This window comes from Telopea speciosissima, chromosome 3 (assembly GCF_018873765.1).
Source record: "Telopea speciosissima isolate NSW1024214 ecotype Mountain lineage chromosome 3, Tspe_v1, whole genome shotgun sequence".
NCBI lineage: Eukaryota > Viridiplantae > Streptophyta > Magnoliopsida > Proteales > Proteaceae > Telopea > Telopea speciosissima.
This window is the reverse complement of record NC_057918.1, coordinates 34,691,020-34,714,640: the sequence shown is the minus strand read 5'-3', so window position 1 is coordinate 34,714,640 and position 23,621 is coordinate 34,691,020. Positions and strand designations below refer to the sequence as shown.

The 23,621-nt window shown below is 41.2% G+C and overlaps 1 protein-coding gene across 2 annotated transcripts in view; it reads left to right on the top strand.

Annotated features, from left to right (window-relative positions):
- Positions 1–23,621, top strand: part of LOC122655835 (phosphatidylinositol 4-phosphate 5-kinase 9-like) — a 91,235-nt gene that overhangs the window by 7,156 nt on the left and 60,458 nt on the right. The window contains exons 3-4 of one of the 2 annotated variants that reach the window (XM_043850196.1): positions 12,417–12,584; positions 13,045–13,210. In XM_043850196.1, coding sequence (XP_043706131.1) covers positions 12,417–12,584; positions 13,045–13,210 — 334 coding nt within the window. The remainder of the gene's footprint in view (positions 1–12,416; positions 12,585–13,044; positions 13,211–23,621) is intronic. The other variant, XM_043850197.1, reaches the window with a different exon arrangement.

The following is a 23,621-nucleotide window of genomic DNA, read 5'->3' as shown; positions in this document are numbered from 1 at the left end:
CATATCCACCGTAAGGTTGTGATGTACCATAATCCGATGCCAATGGAGTGGTATGTGCGTCAAAAGATGGGGCACGCCAATGTCCATTCGGTCCTCCCTCCCTATCACCCATACTCAAACTACCAACAGAGCTAGATAGGTTATCAATGTCCATGTGATCAGGTTGCAACTGTGTTTGTCGACCCCTACGCTTCCTGTTGTATGTATGTAGGGGGCCTCTCGAGGGTGGGGGTGCGGGGGCACGTGCTCTGTGGTCCGTATCTTGTGTGGCATGATCAAACTGTCTCTCCAGGTGAATCGGAGTGGCTCTATAGTGCCGTATCCTGGGCCTCCCGGCCTACCACATAACGCTCTCGCATGCCGTCAAATTCTTCTCCAAGATCACCACCACCAACATCACCCCACAGATCACCATCACCACTACCAAAGATCACCATCATCACCATCATCATCATTTGAGGACTTAGACCAGTCTTCATCATCGCAACATTGCCACCTGGGGGAATGGTATGGGTGAGGCTTCCTCGCATGTATCGACCCTCGTCGCCATATACTCGTCCACATCAACACCAATCTCGGAAGCTATCATGGGGTCGGGCCTACCTCCCTCCTCATCCAACACTGGCTCACCTCTATCCCTCACCCAATCCACAATAGGGTCCTCATCGTGCGAGTCAACTTGAAAGATGTCGCTAGATCAATGGTGCCCCTCTTTCCCTCATGTCCCATGCGTATGTGTTGCGCTTTCAGCCTCAAGTTGAGGCACATACACCATGTCGGATAAACGTTGAGACCCCAATCTGTTGCGCCTCTTAGAGTGGATGAGTGCAAAGGTACTCCAGCCTCTCACAACCAGGATGCGAACATGTTTGGGCAAGGACTTTAATTGCTATTCTTCTTAAGTTTTCAGCCGATTCCCATACAACACCCACCATTCAATTGCATTACAAGTTTACAACAAAAAAGACATGTGTCAAATGTTGTTTTGACTTTCAACTTTCAAATTTCAATACATATGTAATTTAAAACTTAAAAGAATTACCAGCATCACCACGTGCTCTGCCTTGTATTGCAGCCTCAGTTCCAAAACTTCCCAATGCATCCCTAAATACCTTGATCTATACCCATGTGGAAAATTAGTAAGTACTTCTTCACTACTTATTTGAAAGCATCAATAAGTTGAGTTTCCAAATGAACTCACCTCATTGTTGCAAATTGCTTGGAGTGCACCATCTGATTCCAACTTCTTCACTACTTGTTTCACAGCATCAATAAGTTGAGTTTCCAACCCAAGCCTATTGTTATATTGATACTTAGGGTTCAAGTAGTATGCTAAAATATGACATATAGAATAGAGGTATTGTCAAATGCATAGGTAATTAGTAAATAAAAATACTATGAATTAGTAAACATAAAACAAATTTACTCACCAGCCTTATGCAATGGATGCATAAGTTGATTCTCCCAGCGAGCATTTATGATATCTAAGAAGTGTTTGCTACTGCGAGGAGCCACACTATAGATACTATCTTTCATCAAGTCTATTGCGGATATGACCGCATGGTTGGCCCTTGAGGAGTCGCAACATGTAGAACTTTCCTCGGCTCAAAACTTTCACACTCTTAGTTTGGTCCATCCTCGGATGACATCGTGGGCTTCCCTCCCATTCGACTGAACTCTTCCATTCAAACCCTCCTTAGAAGCAAACCTGCTTCTCAGCCCGGCCTTCTTTGTCTCAATGCTTTTGAGGGCAATGTAGTTGGTGGCAAATCTTGTGATGCCAGGCCTAACCAAGTCACCCCCACATTTTTCCCTCAATAGATTGAGTGCATAGGAGTGGTTGTATACAAAGTTGGTGACTTATCTTGCACTTTCAACCACAGTCTTCACCAACTTTAACTTTCCCATATCTTTTAGCATTAAGTTAATGCAATGGGCTGCATAAGGAGTCCAGAAGAGCCGGTACTTACTATTGTTCATCATCTTCTCACCGGCCAGCTTGAAGTTACTTCCATTGTCCGTTACAATCTAGACAACATTCTCAATACCCACATTTTTTTCCACTACTTCCTTTAACAATCTGTAAATATATTTTGCATCCTTTATCTCTTTGGATGCATCCACAGATTTGAGGAACACTGTCCTCCCATCACAATAAACCATGAAATTGATGATGGACTTTCTTGTAGGCCCAGTCCATCCATCTGCCATTATAGTCACCCTATATGTCTCCCACATATTCCTCATCTCACTAATGTACTAATCAATCTCATTCTTTTGTTGAGGTAGATAAACATTCATTACCTCATATGGGGTGGGGCCCTTGAATCCTGGGCCAGCCTCTGCAATGGTATCTATCATGGTATCATAATGGGGGCCTTGTGCAGTGTTTGCTGGGGTCGTATGGTATAGCATCCACTTAGCTATTGATTCTTTAACCAATCCCTTCATCCCCTTCCATGCTCCTTTAATTCTGGGTTGACTGCTTCCTTTCTTCTTATGCAATTTAGGATCAGATGTTGATGGTGGTACTGGTACTGGTAGAGGTGTTGGGGCTGCCCTCACACTTTGTGATCTTTTAAAAGGATTCAAAGTTCTAGGACCTCCAGAACTACCAGCTCCTCCACTACCCCCTACTCTTTGTCTCTGCTGATCATCTTGAAAACTTACTCTACTCCTTGAAACAGTCCGCCTAAAATCCCTAGCCTCCTCTACTGTTTGTATGTCATCAGGTACTGCAATGTCATCATCGTCAGAGGAGTCATCATCATCATCATCATCATCATTGTATCGTCTTCCTCTTCCCATTGAACTCCTCACTGTATCCTCAAGTTGTTCTCTTATCCTTTGCTTGTCAGCCTGCCTCTTCTTTCTTCCCCTCAAACTATCACCATCTCCCTGGGTACTTCAGTAGGGACCATATGACAACCTACAACATCTTTAGATCCTCCAGTCAGATGTTGTTTAAGTCTACTGGACCCACCTCCCATAAATTGCATGTGACAATAGTTACATATAGATTTTCTCTTATCCCCATCAATGGGAGTGCCATGTAACCATGCAATGTCACCCCTATGCTTTGGTGGCAGTCTCTCTCGTTCCTCTGTTCTCTTTGTTCCCTCCGCCCCCTTTGTTGACTACTTTCCCCACATTTTGCTTGCCCTTCGCATGTTGTCTATCACGATCCGCCATAATGATACTTGTTTACTGCAATGTAAGTAACACAAATAATTAAAATACTTAATGTGGATGCACTTCGATTGACACTTTTCGATTACTAATACACTTGTATAGTTTTTTAATAGTTTTCCCCTAACCCTTATATTTTTCACATAATTAAAACCAATTTTTTTATATATAATGTTAATATAAGTATTGACCTAACACAACAAAACCAAACATTAGTAAACATAATATACATGTAATGCATTTCAAAACATATAGAAATAACTTTCATATTTTTTCATTATTTTTTAAACTTAAAACTCATATTTTTCCTTATTTATTTCTGTTTTTTTTTTTTTTTTTTTTCTTTTTTATTTATTTTTCTTAATTTCCGAAAAAAATAATTATTTAAGAGCAGAAAAATAAATCCGACACCGTGAAGCCGTAGATCGGCCATTGGTGTCTAACATATATTTAATTCATTACCATCTAAGTCATATTACCCCTAATTATTTCCTATTTTAATTGTAGGAAAATGAATTTTTAAAACCAGAAAATTAAAAAAAAAAAATACATATGGAAAAAATATTTCGACACCGTGAGGCTATAGATTGGCCTCCGGTGTCTAACATTAATATCATCACCATCCAACAAAATTTGTACATAGTCTTTTCAAAAAAATAGTTTTAGAGGAATAGAATTTACCTTAAATAGTGGAAAAAGGCTTGGATGATGAGCTTAGATGACCCTCCGATGAGTTTACCGGCGAAAATCTGACAACAATGTGCTTGAATAATGGCTAGAGTGTTGGATGAGAGTTTGGAAGAGTGGAAGAATAGGCAAAAGATTGAAATTCCTTAGCAAATGCAGCTCTCGGTCGAAATATGGACCGAAATCTGCGAAATATTGTATTAAAGCCCCCCTCCACGTGACACTTTAAGCCAAAATACCATATTTCGTCGATATCTCGTGAGATATCGAGATATCGTCGATATCTCATGAGATATCGATGAAATATGGTATTTTTTCATTTCGACCTGATTTCGCATCTCGGTAAGCTCGAGATATACGAAATTAAGCGATATTTCGGCGAAATATCGCGAGATTTTGAACCATGAATACAAGTATGCCTATACATATATATGTAGGAGAAGTACTTTTGATGCGTAAATAATGTATGAAAAACTGCTCTCTGACATCCTCATGGTGTGATAATTCCTGGAGGGCTATAACCCAATCTATCAGCAGTGATCCCATTCCCACAAATCTTGAGCAACTTTTTAGTAAGGTAGATTAAAGAGAAGGTCTGTTCATTTTTATTAAGATTTGAACTCCAAACTTGTTTTGTCATTTGTGGCAAGCTATTTATATTGAAACATATTAAATAATATTTGGAAGCATATCTATGTACCCTTTCTATGATGATGGTTTCAATGGTAAATTGCAGACAGAAGAAGAGCACTTGCTGTGGTTCTTTCCTGTGTCAGCAACTACAAAAATATATATTCATTTCATGAAAAAGGTGCAATTACAAACTGCCCTAGAAAGGGCAGTTGGCCCATTTTTTTGTTAGCTGGGGTCATTGGGCCCCTCCTATCCGGATTTGTGACCTTATAGGATTTTGGCAGTTAGTCTCCCTTATAAGGAGGGAACTTTATGCATCAGTATGTCTTCTTGGTTACTATTTGAACCATTGTGGAGGAGAGGAATAGTAGGATGATTGGAGGTTAGGAGAGATCCTCCTAAGTGCATGATCATGATACTTGTAGATGGGCTTCTACCTTGGAAATTTATCATGGATTCTCTATTGCGTACTTATGAGGCATTGAGATGTTGCAGTGTTTTCTAGACAGACTCTATGCCAGATTCAGCATATACCATAGTTGTCAAGGGGCTGCGTAGGCATCCAGGCGCCTTGCATGCCTTGGTCGCCTTGCATCTAGTCCCCCTCCAATGCCTTGGGTTGCCTTGCGTCTAGTCCCCTCCAGTGCCTTGGGTCACGTAGACACTGTGACAACTATGTACTCAGGCTAGGATGCTTGTTTGCGTTACTAAGAAAAAGGTGGGGTGGAGGGAATTAGGAGCTTGGTGGCTAGTGGTATTCCCAAATAGTACAGAAGGTTACTAATGGTGTCATTATGTTAGTTATAAGAGATTTAGTTGTCTTATTTATATGTTGTTGGATTCAGTTGTACTTCTGTAATTAAACAAAACCTGGCCTTGGGGTTGGGTCCAGACATGATGTGGGTTTGTGGTTTTATTTCCTGCAATTGGGTCACTTGTGGCTCTACTGTAGTTTGTTGGTTTGGATCAATCAGTTTCATTAATAGGGTAGTCTTGTCTTTTGAAGATTATCCATAAATATGATGTGGGATTGTGGTTTTATTTCCTGCAATTGGGTCACTTATGACTCTACAATAGTTTGTTGGTTTGGATCAATCGGTTTCATTAATAAGGTAGTAATCCACAGATATTTAGCTTGTAGCCTCGTGCAGTGTTGTTATTTCTCAAAATGCAAGCACATTGAACCCTAATTGTGTGATTGCCTACACATCATCTTCTTTTTCTAATTATCAGAAATTTTCTGTTACTCCAACCAATGGTACTGAGATATTCATCTACTCAACTCACTGAAGTATTCAAACCCCAATCAAATCACCACATGTCAGAGCCTAACAGCCCCACAATAAAAGCTCGGCCATTGCAGAGGAAAAAAAAATCTCTGTTGCTTCAGGCCTGGAGAAATCATTCTTTACATGAAAAACCAAATGGCAAGTACACTATTACCAGAATGAAGGAATATGCAAGGGAGGAAGAAAAGGGGTGACATCAACAGCCTTTTCACTCCTATTATTCTCCTCCTAAAGAGGACACTGATGAGGAGTAAAGAAAGGTACATATTCAAAGGTGACATCTTTGGAGAGAAGCCTCTGGAAAGAGGGATGATAGCACTTATACCTTTTGGTAGAAGAGGAACACCTAAGAAATAGGCATTTGAGGGCCTTGGTGTCCAATTTAGTCTGGGCAGACTTATTAACATGGACATAACAGTCGCACCTAAACACCTTGGGGGTAAGAGAGAAAGCAAAAACCTGAGGAGACAAGGTTTCCAAAGGGGATTTGGAACCAAAGAGCTTAGTGGGCATGCGGTTGATTAAGAAAGCAGCAGCAAGAAGGGCATTGGACCAAAAAGTCTTAGGGAAATGCATGCCAAATAGTAGTCTCCTAGTGACTTCCAACAAGTGGCGATTTTTCCTCTCAGCTACCCCAATTTGTTGGGGTGTGTCAACAAAAGCAAGCTGATGGATAATGCCATTGTCTGAAAAAAAGTTTTGGAGTCCACCAACCACCATACGTGTATTCCCCCCCTTTATCAGAACGAACAATTATAATTCTAATATCAAATTGAGTACAAATCATTTGATAAAAATTGTTGAAGGCATCATCGACATCACTCTTATGTTTCATCAAGAAATTTCAAGAGGATCAAGAATAATCATCAACAAATGAAACAAAATAATGATAGCCAAACAAAGAAGTAATGGGAGCTGGTCCCCTAACATCAGAATGCACCATATGAGAAGGAGCAATGGTTCTATTACCATGATAGGGATAAGAAGAACGACAATGTTTAGCAAAAATACATGGTTCACATTGAAAAACATGGGAAGAAGAAAGAAGAAAACAAGTGTGGTAATTGTTTTTTCATAACAACAAAAGAAGGATAGCCTAAATGTTGATGCCAAAACATCACAAAATCCACAGTATTGCTGTCACTACGTCCACACACATAGGACTGAGCTGTGGGCAAAACAGGTGTACGTGGCTCAAGATGGTAGAGTCCTTTCTCCTGACGTCCCTTGCCTATAATCCTCTTCGTCATCAAATCCTGAAAAAGACAATGAGAAGGAAAGAAGGTGACATAACAATTCAAGGATTTGGTTAGATGACATATATAAGAGAATAGGGGACATGAAGAACAAAGTCCAGGGAAATGGAAGAAGTGACATGAACACTACCCTTACCGGAAATAGAAGAAAGGGAACCGTTAGCAACCCTAATAACCCTATCAGAGCATATAGAGTATGAACATAACACTAAGACATACCACTCATGTGATCGGTGGCGTCAGAGTCAATGACCCAAGGAGCAGTGGAAGGTGCAGATGTAGAGACCTCAAGGCTGAAGCTGAAGAGTTTGGCACTGTAGATGTAGTAGAATTGTAGAAGAGCTACCCAACTGTGACATCACCCTACGAAATGCTACAATATCCTCTCGAGTAAGGGAACTATGATTTGTCTGCAGTCTAGATGGGTACCTTATAGGCTCAGTCGCAACTGTCATAGTGTGGGCTCTAGCTCCCCCTCTCCAGCCACCACGCATACTATGGGGACGGCCATGAAACACCCAACACCTCTCTCTAGTGTGCCCGTATTTCTCACAATGGTCACATACAAGTCTATCTCTGTCATCCCCATGGGGTGGCCCTAGGCCTCTTCCTCCACCTCACTAGTCTCTATGGAAGGTAGAGGTAAGTGCAGATCTCTCCAAGGATGGTGCAGTCTCCATGGCCATTCTTATAGGATCCTCACTTTGCAAGTAGCTACATACTTCATCTAGAGAGGGAAGAGGTAACCGGCCCAAAATTTGTACTCGGATTGGTTCATATTCTGGGTTCAGCCCACCAAGGAGAATCAAGATACGTTCCTTCTCAAGAGTTCTATATACCTTTGCTTCATCCTTGAGTTGGACAATTAAAGGTCCCTATAGTGATCATACTACTCCCAAAGGCCAATAACAGTGTTATAGTACTCAGAAATAGTCTTGTCTCCCTATTTCATTGTGATGACTTTCTGAAGGAGTTGGTAGACCTTCGCCGAGTCACCTACTTGATCAAAAGTCTTAGAAACACTATCCCAAATGTATTTGGCAGTTTCCTTTTGCATAAATCTCGTTCCAATCTTAGGCTTCATAGAGAAAATCAGCCAAGTCATAATAGTGGAGTTCTCTGTCTCCCATTTCTGATATGTTGGCGCACTCGAGTTAGGAGCTTAAATGGTGCCTGTAATATATCCTAGCTTCCCCCCCCTCCTCAGGGAAACCTTCACCGAATGACCCAGTCCAAGTAGTAGGTGTTGTCCAACTTCACAATGGAAATCTGGGTATTAGGGTTTTCAAGGTCATTTGGGTAGGATGGGAACTACTCGAAGCACTAACCGAAGCATCTGCATGTCCACTGACCTCAGACATAATGCAAGAGTACTCTTAAAAATATGGGAATGATATCCAAACCAAGTGGGGAGTACACACTCAACCCAAACACACATTCCGAGTACACAAGAAGAAAATCAGCAAGAGGAAACAAGCACCAAACTTGAAAAAACTCCACTCAAATATACCCTTCCAAGAGTAGCACCATCTCATGGCAACTCAAAAAATCCATACAACATAACTCATCAACACAAAGCAACTAGGAACACCATACTCAATATTTCAAGAGCAAAGAAGCAGAGAGAGAGGGAACCAGGTGGTTTCTGCCCTTTGTTGGGATGATCTTCAATCGACCATTTCTTCACATGAGGGCTCCTTTGATGCTCCTATAGTCTTTATCCAAGATTTATCTCATGAAATCTTCAAGCTTTTTACATGGTAACCTCTTCTTTGGAAACCCTTTGTAATCTAGGGTTCCAAAGAGAGGAAATGGTAGTGAAAGGCTCGAAGTATGACTCTCAAACCAAGACCATGAGTGCTCTAATACCAAGTTAGAATTCAAGGAGTGTAAGCGAGTAAGAGAAGAGGAGAAGGTGAGGTTAGGGAGAAGAAGGAGAAGAAGAATATGGTAGCAAGTTGTGGGAGAGTGATTCACTTACTCTCCCCTATATTGATTCACTTAAGCAATAATGAAAAGGAAATTACATACCTGCCCTTCATGCTAATATAAGATAGCTAAGAGAGATAGAAAGGTAAAAAAGTAAAAGAACAATACACATAATATGTCCTAGTACCCAAACTACTCATATTACATGAACTGTAACAAAAAGTGCTGAAATACTCATTCAAAGATTTGTCCCCTTATTTGAAGTTAAACATTTGCTCATATAAGTCATAAGTCCGGGACATATTCTTTGCCTGAGAAAAGCTTTTCTTTAAGTCATCCTAAACTCCTTTTGCAGTGGTGTAGAACATGACATTAGCGGCAATAGCGGGATCCAAACTGTTCCACAACCATATTTTAATGATGGGATTCTCATGCATCCACTCCTCATAAGCTGTGACCACAGAGGGATCTTTAGATTCAGTAGAGGTTGGTTCAGATGTAAGATACTGCATCTCCCCTTAGCGTGAATGTAAACCTGAACGGCTTAAGCCCATAATAAATAATTGGAAACTTCATTGAGTTTAATGGTAGTAATTTGGACATTAACATTGTCCGAGGGCGATTGGGATCAGCCATCATGCATACTGGGAAACAATTGGCTAAGACAGCCAATAAGAGAAGTCGATAGGGCCAGGTAATGATGTAGATCCAAGCCTCCATGAGCTGAAGAAGTCCCCCTGATCATAGGGTTTAGTAGGAGCCTTAGACTAGTTTATACTTAGTTTATTTCAGTTCTATACTTAGTTTTATTTTTAAATCTTTAATTGAACCGGTTCAAATTGGTTGCATCCAATTGGTTCAATTTAAGTTGGTCTACTTTAAGTTAGTCTCTTTTATTTTAAGTTATTTGAGGTAGATAAGTCTTTTTACCTTTTAAGTTTAATTTATTTTAAATTAGCTACTCCCTTCCACGATTTATGAAGGAGAGTGTGAATTGTTTTAGGATTTAGGCCCTAGGCCTCTTTATATTAATAAATCGTGGGAGAGGCTCCCCCACAATTCAGTGTTTTTTAAAAAATAATTCGTTTGCTTCTGGCTACTGCTGCTGCTGTTTCTCTCTTCTGAGGTTGTCTTGTGAGTCATATCAAGACCTCCCTTGTGAGTCATATCAAGGTTGAAGGGCTGGTGGATCTCCAGTGACTCCTTGTATCTTGTAGATCGAGAGGTTCTTCTTCAAAGCTGTCTTCAAGGTTGCTGCCATTGAAGATCTCCTTAAACCAGTAAGTTATTTACTGTTTCAGTATTCCCCTCTTCTTCTTAATCCTCCAACCCAAGCCTCACCTGCCCTAATCGATCCACATTGTCTCATCCATTAAAAACCCATTGATCCCCATAAGCCCTAATTGTTCTAAATTCTGTCCGGCCTTGTTCCTCCATCCAATCTCAACCAACTTTCAACCACAGCCCCCATTCATCTCCTCCTCCACTCGACCTAACTTGCAGCCCCATCCAACCACTCAAACCCTAATTTACATTGTCTCTGTAAAACCCTAAAAAACCCTAAATCCTTCCTAGACCTAACCAGCCATTAGAATCATGCCATATTACAACCGAACCTTCCCCCTAGCCCCTCTAGCACTCAGCTAGAACCCCTGGTCAGAATTCCATCTTAAAACCTTAATTTCTACTGTTTTCCTAAAACCCAAAACCCGAAACCCTAACCCTAATTTCTGAATTTTTTAAATTTTGTTTAAACCTTGTTCAAACCTACCCTATTAGCTTCTCCTAGACCTGCCCATTAAAACCATATAATATTTAACCCCATTCTCACAAACCTAACCCTAGATTTGACCTAAAATACCCCAATCTGCCCCAATCAGCCAGCACCTGTGTGAGGGTTTGATCTACCTGGCTCCTAGTAGGTCTTCTACCTATCTAGGACTACCATAGTCCGAAATCTCGGGTCTCAGGGCCATCTTGGCCTTTGAAAAAACCGAGTTGGGCTGAGATCTCGCTGAGATCTCTGCTAGTTTCTGACTCGGAAGCCCATCTCGGTGGGTTTTAGACCTCTGTTGGGTCTGAAAATCAGTAGACAGCCTATTTTAGGCCATTTAAACACAATGGCATTATTAGATTTTGCAAAAACAAAGTCCAAATATGACTTTTACATCGGACCCTTAGTTGGTAGGCGGCGACGTATTAAAATAGCATAGTATATACATTAATGACATAATTTATGTACATAGAACTCAAACAAAACATTTAATTAATAGGAAAACAAGTTAATAAGCATTACAAACCATCAAAAACCTTCACAAACTTGAGCAATCCTCCAAAATTGAGCTGCAATCTTCACTTTGCCACCAAATTCAGCTTCCAAATGTTTCAATCCAACCAAAAAATGAAGAAGGGAAGAGAAGATTGAGAGAAGAAGAGAGTTAGAGAGAAGAGAGCCAAATAATAGAAAGCAAGGTTCTGTCGAACTTTGCTGTTTACAGCATGTATATGCCTAACATTTTAAGTTAAATGGGTAAAGTGAGTGAAGTGACCCATATCCAGCAACTGAGACCCGAAACTCGACCCGAGATCTCGGCAAGATCTTGCAATTTGTCTTCTGTTTTTCAATAAAAATTCAAGATGATATCGAGACGAGATCTCGCCGAGATATGACACTTTTCTGTTTCCCTTGCCATCTCGACTCGGTTTTTGAAAAAACCGAGAATCTCGGCGAGATCTCGTGAGATTTCGGACTATGAGGACTACATTAGGTAAAGCACCTCTAGTCAGTTTACAAAAATCTGTTCCGACCAGCAACTGAAAACCTGATAGATATATCTCCAAAGGCCAAGTGTTAAGCTTTCGATTACCTCTTCCACTAACTGTGAGATGCTGCCCATGATTCCTATCAGGGTGAGGTCTTAATTATTTTCTTCCTTGTTGCTAATTAATCAATCCATTTGCATGAACTGAATTCACTCAATTGGGGTCTTGCCCATTCTCTTTTTCGGGCCCTTGTCTCCCTCCTTCTGTAAGGCAGGGTCTTGTAAGTTGTTTGTTCCTCCCCCTTTTTCTTTCCTTCGGTAACGAATTTTTTATTCATCCCCAAAAAAAAAAAAAAAAAAAAACCTCAATTGAAGCATTGCAGGATCATGTCTCTAATCTTGTGTTTAGTGTGTATTGAGACACTTAAGGGTGAACCTAGCTCTCACTACCTTTTGCAAGCTTGTTTTACCCGTTTCACCCATCGAAAGACACCACTTCTCTGTTCCTTCTTAGTGGTTATTTGCTGGTCCTTGTTATGTTTTGGTATGTATCTTAGTTGCAGAGTTACATAAAAATCACTCACCTATTCACTAATTTAAATGTGATTTTTGATGTCATTGCATTCTTTTCCTTAACAAATTTACACTGGACAATGTTCGTATATGATCAGGTATACTGTTGGGAAAATAACACCAATACAAAGACGAGAAGTTAGGGAATCAGACTTTGGTCCCCGAGCAAGCTTTTGGATGAATTTCCCCAGACAAGGGTCACAATTGACACCCCCTCACCAGTCAGAAGATTTTAAGTGGAAGGACTACTGTCCAATGGTTTTTAGGTTAGTAGTTCATATCCATTTTGTGGAAATTTTGGGAAATGCTGAGGTATCATACTTACATTTATTGCAATTATTTGTCCTACTTGAATTGTTCTCAACTAAATCGCATTTTGGTTCTATACATCCCGTATTGCTACTTTACAAGGGACATCATTTTTCTATATTCAAAGGCCGTACAGTTAAACAACAGCTCTTGCAAATATCTGCTTCCTTTAATTTGCTGAGAGTCTATTGTTGAAATGACTTCGTTTGAAAATTTGTTTTTTATTTTCAATTTTCAATCTCTATTTGAAAATCTTGAGCTGTATCAAACCTGGACACTTCAGAAGTTTGTGCCATCTTACCAAGATCTGTTTTCTTTGGTGTTCTTTATCTATCTGAAATAAAATATTGTTTCCAGACTTAATTCTATGACATCATGGTTGTTATTTCTCCTCACAATAGGATGCTCTCCTGGCAGAAACTTAAGAGAGTTGTTCAAGATTGATGCTGCAGACTACATGATGTCTATTTGTGGGAACGATGCTCTTAGAGAGCTCTCATCTCCTGGGAAAAGTGGGAGCGTATTTTTCCTGTCTCAGGATGACCGGTTTATGATTAAGACCCTCCGAAACTCTGAAGTGAAGGTGTGTATCTTCTAAACTGATATATTATACAAATAAAATTGCCTTGAAACATTAAAAAAATCAAATATTATGCCAGAAATTCACTAGCTTCCTAACTTTATTTCATATTATAAAAAGTTCAATTCATCTCAAGTCAAGTAGGTGGAAATAATCAAATTAGATTTTCTGTCTTCCATATAGTTTGTGACATCTGATGGATTTCTTTGTGCATATTGATGTATTTTGTGTCTTGAGGTGAGCCTAATGTGCACTGTTTCTGTTTTTGAGTGTTCAAGGAGAGGGTGTGGAGTGGTCACAGGGTAAGTTAGGTTTACCCAGAATGGCAAGCAAGAATCATTCAGCTCCCAAACAAGGGATTTAACTTCCACACACTGAGAAAAGAACAACTACATGTGATGGTTGGATAGAAAACATACCAGTCTAGCCAATTCCTGTTTATCAAGTAAATCATTTAGACTAAGAAGACAATTGCCTCCATTGGCTCCACATATTCAGGGAAGTGGCAGCCTGGTATCCAGACACCAGCAAGCAAGTTGGGTATTCCAAAATACTCAGCATCCTGCTCTGTTAGTGCATATACTCTCCCCTATGTCTTGGGCTTCTGACCTCTCCGTTTACCCTGGTTCTTCTGCTTGGACCATTCAAGACAATCTTTGATCATATGTCCTGTCTTTCTGCACTTCAAACAAACTTTTACCCCTGCTGTGCTGTACAGTCATTAGCATAATGTCTCATCCTTCCACACTTGTAGCACATCACCAACCCCTGACGACACTCACCTGAATAGGCCTTTCCACACTTGGGGCAATTTCCTGAAGGTTTCTTGCCTGAACCAGAATCCTGTCCCCCTTTAGCAGTACCACCTTGATAGTTGTTTGGTTTGAATTTCTTCCTTTGTTCATTTTCTTCAGGGTGGCTAACATCCTTACTATTTCTCTCCACAATTAGGGCTCGCTTCAATACTGCACTATAAACATTAGATTGTTTTGAATTCCGTGAATACTGGCCTGAGTCAGAGTGACTACAGCCATCTTTATTTATAACAAAGAGAAGAACATTCTAGAATGAGTACAAGGACAGAAATACCCTTATGACTATTCTACCCCTGAACCCATATTACAACTCCCCCTCAAGTTAGTGCATACATATCAAACATGCCCAACTTGCTAACAATAGGAAAAAATAACTTATTGCTGATCCCTTTGGTAAGGATATCAGCCAGCTGTTCACTAGACTGGATATATGGAATACAAACTGTTCCCTGTTCCAATTTCTTTTTGATGAAGTGCCGGTCAATCTCAACATGTTTGGTATGATCATGTTGGACCGGGTTGTAAGCAATGCTGATTGTTGACTTGTTGTCACAGTAGAGCCGCATTGGAAGATCAGCATTCATCCCCAAGTCTTGAAGAAGCCCCTTGAGCCAGAGAAGTTCACAAATACCCTGTGCCATAGCTCGAAATTCAGCTTCAGCACTAGATCGAGCTACAATAGCTTGTTTTTTGCTTCTCCAATTAGTTAGGTTCCCTCCAACAAATGTGCAATATACGGATGTGGACTTCCTATCATTAGGACTACCAGCCCAATCTGCATCAGTGTATGCTTCTATTCGGAGATGGTTATGTGAAGAATACAAGACTCCCTTTCCAGGAGTGGACTTGAGGTAACGGAGTATTCTGTATGCTGCTTCCAAATGAGAAGAGTGAGGATCATGCATGTATTGACTGACAACACTTACAGCAAATGTGATGTCTGGTCGAGTATGTGAGAGGTATATCAATCGGCCAACTAGCCTCTGATAGCTACCCTTGTCCACTGGGTCACCTTCCTTACTCTTCAAATGTGTGTTGGGCTCAAGAGGGGTGTCTGCTGGTTTACACCCAAGCATCCCTGTTTCACTCAATAGACCCAGGGTATATTTTCTTTGGGAAAGAGATATGCCCTTAGCTGCATAGGCAACCTCAATCCCTAGAAAATATCTCAATCTGCCCAAATCTTTGACTTCAAATTCAGTGCCCAAATATGTCTTCAGCTTCTGGATTTCATGTGCATCACTACCTGTGATCACTATGTCATCAATATAGACAATCAAAATGGTCACCTACTGTTCCATCCTCTTAACAAACAGTGTATGGTCAGCATTGCTCTGCTTATACCTATAAGCAACCATAACCTTATGGAATCGGCCAAACCAAGCCCTTGGTAACTGCTTCAGACCATAAAGAGCCTTCTTCAACTTACACACCTTTCCCTGAGTCTCTGAAGAGGTAAAGCTAAGAGGTATCTCCATGTAAACATCTTCTTCCAAATCTCCATGTAGGAATGCATTTTTCACATCAAGTTGTTGGAGTTCCCATCCTCGATTCACAGCACAAGAGATGATAACCCGCACAGTATTCATCTTTGCTACAGGAGCAAATGTCTCTTGATAGTCAATTCCTTGGGTTTGGGTAAACCCTTTGGCTACGAGTCTTGCTTTGTATCTTTCCACTGAGCCATCAGCCTTGTGCTTCACAACAAAGACCCATTTACAACCAACCAGTTTCTTTCCTAGTGGACTTACCAAATCCCAGGTCTGATTCTTCTCAGGGGCAAGCATTTCTTCTTTCATCTCATCCTTCCATTTCTGTTCGGCTATTGCTTCCTGCCAATTGTTAGGGATAGAAACAGAGGATAAAGAAGATACGAAAGAATTGGAAAGCAGGAGTTAGAGAGTTATATAACACAAAGTTGAAAATAGGATGTTGTGTACAACTCCTTTTTGGTTTCCGAATAGCAATGGGTAAATCAAGACTGGGATCGGGAGGTGGTTTACCAGAAACATGACTAGGAGCAAGACTTGGAGCAGGAACAGATGCCGATTGTGTAGGGTCGGTAGTGGTGGTCTCTTTGTACCGAGGGCCATCCAAAGGAAAATCAATTCCCCGAGTGTAAGTCTGCACATTAGTCTTCACATTATTCTCCCCTTGCAGCTGTCGCTGTTGCTCAATTTGTCCCACTTCTTGTTCCTGACTTGTAACTCCATCTTCTAGTTCAATAGAGACATCCTCTATAGTAGGTATCTCAATGTCCAGAGGAACAATCAGAGGGACCTCTTCACCACTTAGAATCTCCCCATGCAGAGGTACCGACTGTTTAAAGTAAGCCTCAGACTCCTGGAAGACGACATCCATAGTGACAAACACCTTTCGTGTAGGAGGATGATAGCATTTATACCCTTTTTGGGTAGCTAAGTAACCCAGAAAAATGCACCGCTGTCCTTTGGGATCAAACTTGCCATGTACATGGTGATTCCTGGCAAACACGACACAGCCAAAGACCTTTGGAGGCACAACAAAAGTCGATTTTCCAACCAATATGTCCAAGGGACAACGGACACCTAAGACTCGAGAAGGAAGCCGATTGATAAGATAGGTGGCTGTAAGAACAACATCATCCCAGAAGTGTGGAGGAACAGTCATAGTAAACATAAGAGAAAGAGCAACCTCCAAGTAATGTATGTTTTTGCGTTCAGCCACTTGATTCTGAGCAGGAGTGTCAACATAAGAAGTCTGGTGTATGATTCCATGGCTGTCCAAATAGGAGCAAAAGGCACCATCCATATACTGTTTTCCATTATCTGAGCGGAGATTCTTCACCTTGGCATCGAACTGGGTCTGGACCATTTTATGGATTAGAGTGAAACAAGTGAAGACGTTACTTTTACTATGCATCAAATACACCCAAGTTGTCCGGCTAAAACAGTCAATGAAAGTGAGAAACCATTTAAATCCAGAAGTAGAAATACATCGGGTAGGGCCCCACACATGAGAATGTATCAAACCAAAAGGCACATTGCTTCGATTATCAGAAATAGGAAAAATACTTCTAGTTTGCTTTGCCAAAGTGCAATCATCACAAGAAAAATTATGTTTATTACACCGTTTCACTAGACTAGGAAATAAAGTAGATAAAACTCCTATAGGAGGATGGCCCAAACGACGATGCCAATTATTCAACTCAAATAGTGCAGAATCAAAATCAGAAGATGCCGGCTGAGATGTCAAAGCTCCCCAGGAACTGTCAAGCACGTACAAACCACCAACCACTTTACCACATGCAGTCGTACTGTCCGTTGCCAAGTCCTGAAACAAACAATAGGTTAGAAAAAATGTTACTTTGTAGTAAACTTTGGAACATGTAAGACAGAGGAAAGGTGGAAAGCAAATTAGTAGTAAACTTTGGAACATGTAAGACAAAGGAAAGGCTAAGAGAGGAGGTGCACTGGATAGGTCCCTTCCCCGAGATAGGAGAAAGAGACTCATCAGCCACACGAACCGTGTTATGACCACAAAGAGGAAAATATTTGGAAAAAACAGATGAAGAACCTATCAAATGGTCGGTTTCCCCTGAGTCAATTACCAAAGAATCGGGCATGACCGAGGTGCAGTTCCCACCAAATGAAATACCCGTGGAAGAAGAAGGATTTGGGTTGGTAGGCAGAGACAAAGCCGAGGAAGCCATGGAAGGAGATACTGATGCCGAAGATGTGTCCAATTGATTCACCATATGCCAAAGATTTTGCAATTCAGCCACAACTTGGTAAAGCGATTGATCAAGCTGGTTGTCAGAAGTTGTCTGATGGGCACGGGTGTTACTAGGCCGATTGGAACTTCCCTTCCCACGCCCGCGAGTCTCTACCGGGCGACAATGAAGCTTCCAACAACGGTCTTTGGTATGCCACTCCTTCCCACATTGATCGCATTTAATGGCAGGGCGATGATCAGATGTCTGATCAGTACTAGCAGACCGGGAAGAATTTCCTCGGGAAGCTTGTGAACTAGAGATAAGAGCCGATCGTTCCTGAGTAACAGGATGAACCATGGTTGTACGCCTACTGTCCTCAGCCGAGAGAATCGTATAGGCCTGCTCCAGAGATGGAAGTGGGTCGCGATTCAAAATATCGGCACAGATCTGATCAAACTCCATATTGAGGCCGACAAAAAAATAAAAAACACGTAAGCCATCCTCCCACTTACGGAAGGCTGTGGAATCAACATCGCAGGTGGCGGTAAATGTGCCCAGAAAGTCCAACGATTGCCACATAGTACACATGGTATTGTAATACTAAGACAGAGATAACTCCAACTGCTTGGTAGACAGGTAGAGTGAATTTTCTGACGAAACTCATAATGTTGGGCAGCATTCCCAACCTGAGAATAGGTGTCCTTGTCTATTTTCCAAATCTTCGTAGCCGAATCAAGAAGGAGATAGCGCCCGACAATATCTTGGTCCATGGAATTAACTAGATATGACATAACCAAGAAATTGAAGTTCATCCATCGATCCTGTGCAGAACCAGTCTCATCAGGCCTGACCTGAGTGCCCGTGATGTAGCCAGAGAGACAACGGGAACCAATCGCAAGTAAGCAGGAGCGAGACCATAACAAATAATTACTGCCATTCAACTTGATGGGATTCACTGAAAACGGAATGAAGTCACATTGCGACGAACCATCAGAACCAGATGAGGCATAAGTGATCTTAGAGTTGTCAGGCATGATGACTGGTAAAAAAACAGAAATAAGTCCCTCAAAAAAAATTTAGAACATAAGGAGGGAAGGTAAAAAACCCTCGGTGGGAGTCAACTCACCACCAAGGGGGTTTAGGAAAAAGGCAGCAAGAGAGAAGCCTCGGGTGCAAAACTGGTGGGGTGTGGCAGAAGGGAGGGAAGAGGCCTGCGGGGCCTGGCAGAGGTGGTGGGTAGGCTGTTGGAGCCTAGCGAAGGTGGTGGAGGGCTGACAGAGCTTGGCCGAGGAGGCGGAAGGCTATGGAGGGCCTGGCGGAGGTGGTGGGAGGTGGTGGAGGACCTGTCGGGGGGTGGCGCTAGGTGGTGGAGGGGCTAGCGGTAGGCTTCTTTAGGGCAGAATCACTAACCGAGAGAGAGAAAAAAAGAAAAAAAAGGAAAAAAATTTTAATTACCATATCCCCGGAATATTTTTGGCTCTGATACCATGTTGGAACCGCTTCCTCTAATAGGCCGACCTTGTAGGAAAGGGAGGAAACAATATGTATATCATACAGGAGCTAACACGGTGGACTATCCAAAGGGGGGACACGGGTGGATAAATAATTTCAACATGTTGGAACCGCTTCCTCTAAAAGGCCGACCTTGTAGGAAAGGGAGGAAACAATATGTATATCATACATGAGCTCTAACAAGACGGACTATCCAAAGGGGGACACAGGTGGATAAATAATTTCAACTCCTTCCCGCTCCCAGAGGGACTCGATACCGTGACCCCTGCCTGCTCAGATACCATGTTGAATTCCGTGAATACTGGCTTGAGTCAGAGTGACTACAACCATCTTTATTTATAACAAAGAGAAGAACATTCTGGAATGAGTACAAGGATAGAAATACCCTTATGACTGTTCTACCCCTGAACCCATATTACAACAGATTGGTAGGTAGTAACAACCATCTTTATCTCCGGTTTCAGTCCATACTCGAATCGCCTAGCTGTCCTCTCATCTGTGTCCACTAGTCGTGGTACGAAATGGGCTAGCTCCTCAAACTTCCTCTCATACTCAGCCACAGTACTGGTCCCCTGTTGTAGCCACAAAAACTCTGCCTCCTTCTGTCGACGGACTAGGGCTGGGAAATACTTATCATTAAACACATCTAGGAACCCTTGCCAATTCACCGGCTGGGTGTCCCCTCCAAGTACACGCCTAGTCGTATCCCACCAGTAATCAGCATCTCCCTACAACATGAAAGTGGCACACTCCACTAGTCCACCTTCATCGCATCAGTGATCCTCATTAGTCTGAAGATCTTATTCATGTCCCGCACCCAAGACTCAACAACTAACAGGTTAGTGGTACCCTTCAAGGCAGGTGGATGTAGCTTCCTAAACTATTGATCACCCTCATTGGGTCATCCTGTCCTCAGCCTGCTCATCACCTCCCATGTCTATTGCCCTTCTTCTCTGATAATAAGCCATTCCTTATCAACATAATAAATTATTCTAAATTATCAAAAAGTTTTCAATCCAACTAATCAGTCACCCTACAATGCCAATATATTATGATTCATTACAAGTCCTTTATCAATGTCCCTAGGCCTCCAGACTCTACCCTAAAACCATGCTCTGATATCACTTCTGTCACGACCCAAACCAGATATAGGTATGGGTTCAGCCTTCATGGATGCTGATCAAACGGTTGCTAAAATCAAACAGGTTCATTCGTAATTAATCATCAAATTCAAGTCTCAAACATAAAATTCAAACCATAACATTAACTCTCAAATGACTCCTACTGGTGGCAGTCTAAGGTTTATCCGAACTAAAATTTCAAAGTCCAATCTATCAGAGTTTACATCTCAAGTGTTCCCTATTACACTCATCTAATAAAATAAAATAATAAGGAATGAAAATAAGTCTTCGAGTCACCCTTGAACTTTCCACCAAGAGTATACCTCTGTCTCAATCCTTTGTGATGTTAGAAAAACAAGGGTAAGCTAGATAGCCCATTAAGACAGAATATAGTAAGAGCACAACACAGAAGCGACAACCAAACAATTACATGCGACTAAACAAAACACTTTTCATCAATATACTGTTACTTATAATCACTCTTTATCACTCTAGCTGGCACTGAGGGAAACATATTGCCACCGCCCATAACACGAGAGAAACACGGCCCACTGCAATCACTCTCTATTGTCACCCACTCTATGACTATATATACACCACTGACAACTCACATGTGTACAATTGGTATCTTCCCGTGACCCCACGAAACACTTTATCTCTCTGGTGGCGATGACTCTCCACCGGCACAATGCAGTCTATTTACCCTCAAACACTCCCTGCAAGGCTGCAATTACACTCTTTAACTAAAAACATGCTTTAAATATAATATGTCAATACTCATGGAAAAACATCCACGTAATAATCACAAGCCCTTAGGTATCACTTTCACAATAAATGCGAGCACTAGACAATACTCCCATAACCATACATCACATACTAACACAATTCAAATTACCTTACACATACATATTTCAGCATTAACAAGCATACCAAACCAGACTTAAGTCTATCATACCACACACCAATGGTGTGCACCCACTATATTCCACGTACCTCGATCTGTGAATGTATTAATTCAACCCTCCAAATTCCAAGTACTCGAATTGGTTACGACCTATAAATATAATACATACTTCACATAGTCTAAATACCAAAACAGTATTTTATTCCAAGGTACTAAAACTCGGAACTCGACCCTGGGACGGTCGAGTATTTTTTTTTTGGAACTCGAAACCTCAACTCGGTGGGTTTTAGACCTAGTTTGGGTCTGAAACTTGGTATTCAGCCTATTTTAGGCCATTTAAACACAATGGCATTATCAGATTTTGCAAAAACAAAGTCCAAATAGGACTTTTACATCGGACCCTAAGTTGGTAGGCGATGATGTACTAAAATACCCTACTTTACACATAAATGACATAATTTAGTAATAGAAAGCAAGCAAAACATTGAAGTAATAGTAAAACAACTTAATAAGCATTATAAATGTTAAAGTGATACATCAAACTGTTTAACAATGTTACAATTAACATCACATAAAATTCCCTTGAATCAGGCATTCAGTCCCCACTAGTGCCACATAGTCTTCCCATGACATAGTGTTGCTGTACTGTTGCACATAGTTTTCCACAGCAATCATATAAGAGTTGTCATCAGCATATGTCAAGTCCCCTATCCTAGGGTATAGCGGTTGCCATGAGGCGGCGTTAGATCCACTGCTACTTTCATATTGAGGCATGTATGGGTGTGGCTATTAGAGTTATTAGAATAGTTGTATAAGGGTTGTTCTGTCATTGTCTTATTATTAGACATGGCTAAGATGTATTTTTTTGTTATTTCTTCTTTATTTCTATTTACCTCCCTAGGGAGGTCTATGTAATTCTTAGAAGTGATTAATGAAGTGAATATGTGTGTTGAGAATCACTCAACATACATAATCGATTCTCCCAAACTCTCTTCTTCTTTCCCTCTTCTCTTCTCTTCTTCTTCTTCCTCTTTCTATAAATCTCTTCTCCCTTACTAGAATCGATCCATCTTCAAGTTCTAACTTTGTATTAGAGCTACTTCCACTGGTTTGAGAGTCGAGTAAGGCTTGGTTCTTTTCTTCACCTATTCTTGGAACCTTAGGAAGGTAGAGCGTTCCATTAGAGGCTATACTATGTGAAAAAATCACACATACTACATTCTTTGGAGATGTATCCTTCAACTCAACAACAATGGAGAGAGATTCCCAGCTCGCAAAGTGTATTTGAAGCCCTAGAAGCTGGACAGAGCATTACCGCCAGCCTAAAGAGCATTTTGCTCATCTCTTCACTGTTTGGAATGAGGACTGAGGCATTTGATTCGCCTGAGGGGCCTTCTTTCAGACCCCCAACAGCTTGGTTATTGAAAGGAGCTGATTGAGGAGCTTAGCTCAACTCATCGGTGCTTCCTAGGTATCGACAGATTCTGGTTCTCTTCTTGTGAGTTTTTTATTGGCTGTAATGGGAGAGATGGTCCCTATTAATTGATGATGTCAACTATTTGAATGCCTCTAGCTATTGTGGAATGGAACCAAAGTGCATATTGAGTGTGGTTGTGACTTTTCATGATTTTTCATTTAGGATTTGCTCTCGGGTTGCTTGTTAGCTGGACTGTTGGTTATTGATTTGCCCTCCTTTGTTGGCTGGACTGTTGTGCAAGTTTTTTTGTTTGTTGTTGGTTTGTTGAGTATCTACATATAATGTCTATAATGTCTGGCATGTCTGGATCTGAGGTCAGTGGACCTTTGGAAGCTTCTACTGGTGGTTTGGGAGGACTCCACCCCACTATTACTTCCTTTGGTAACCCCAACACCCAAATCTTTGTTGTGAAGTTGGACAATACCAACTACTTAGACTGGTCTCGGTCTGTGAAGATGTCCCTGCGAAGTAGGGGAAAGTTGGGGTATATTACTGGCTCTATTAAGGAGCCTGCCACTAATGATCTAGGTTATCTGAAGTGGGAGACTGAGAACTTCACAGTTATGACTTGGTTGGTTTTCTCCATGAAACCTGAAATTGGTAGGAGGTTTATGGACAAGGAAACTGCTAAGGAGATGTGGGACAGTGTTGCCTGGACCTTTGATTGAGTTGGTCACTATGCAAAGGTGTACCAAATCCACCAAAAGGTCACCAATATGAAGCAGGGTGATAGGAGCATCTCTGAATACTACAACATTGTTATCAGCCTGTGGCAGGAATATGATCACTACAGGTATCTTCGATTGTCCAACTCTGAGGATGAAGCCAAGGTTTACAAGAATCAAGAAGTTGAAAGGATTTTTTCTCTACTTGGTGGGCTCGATCCAGAGT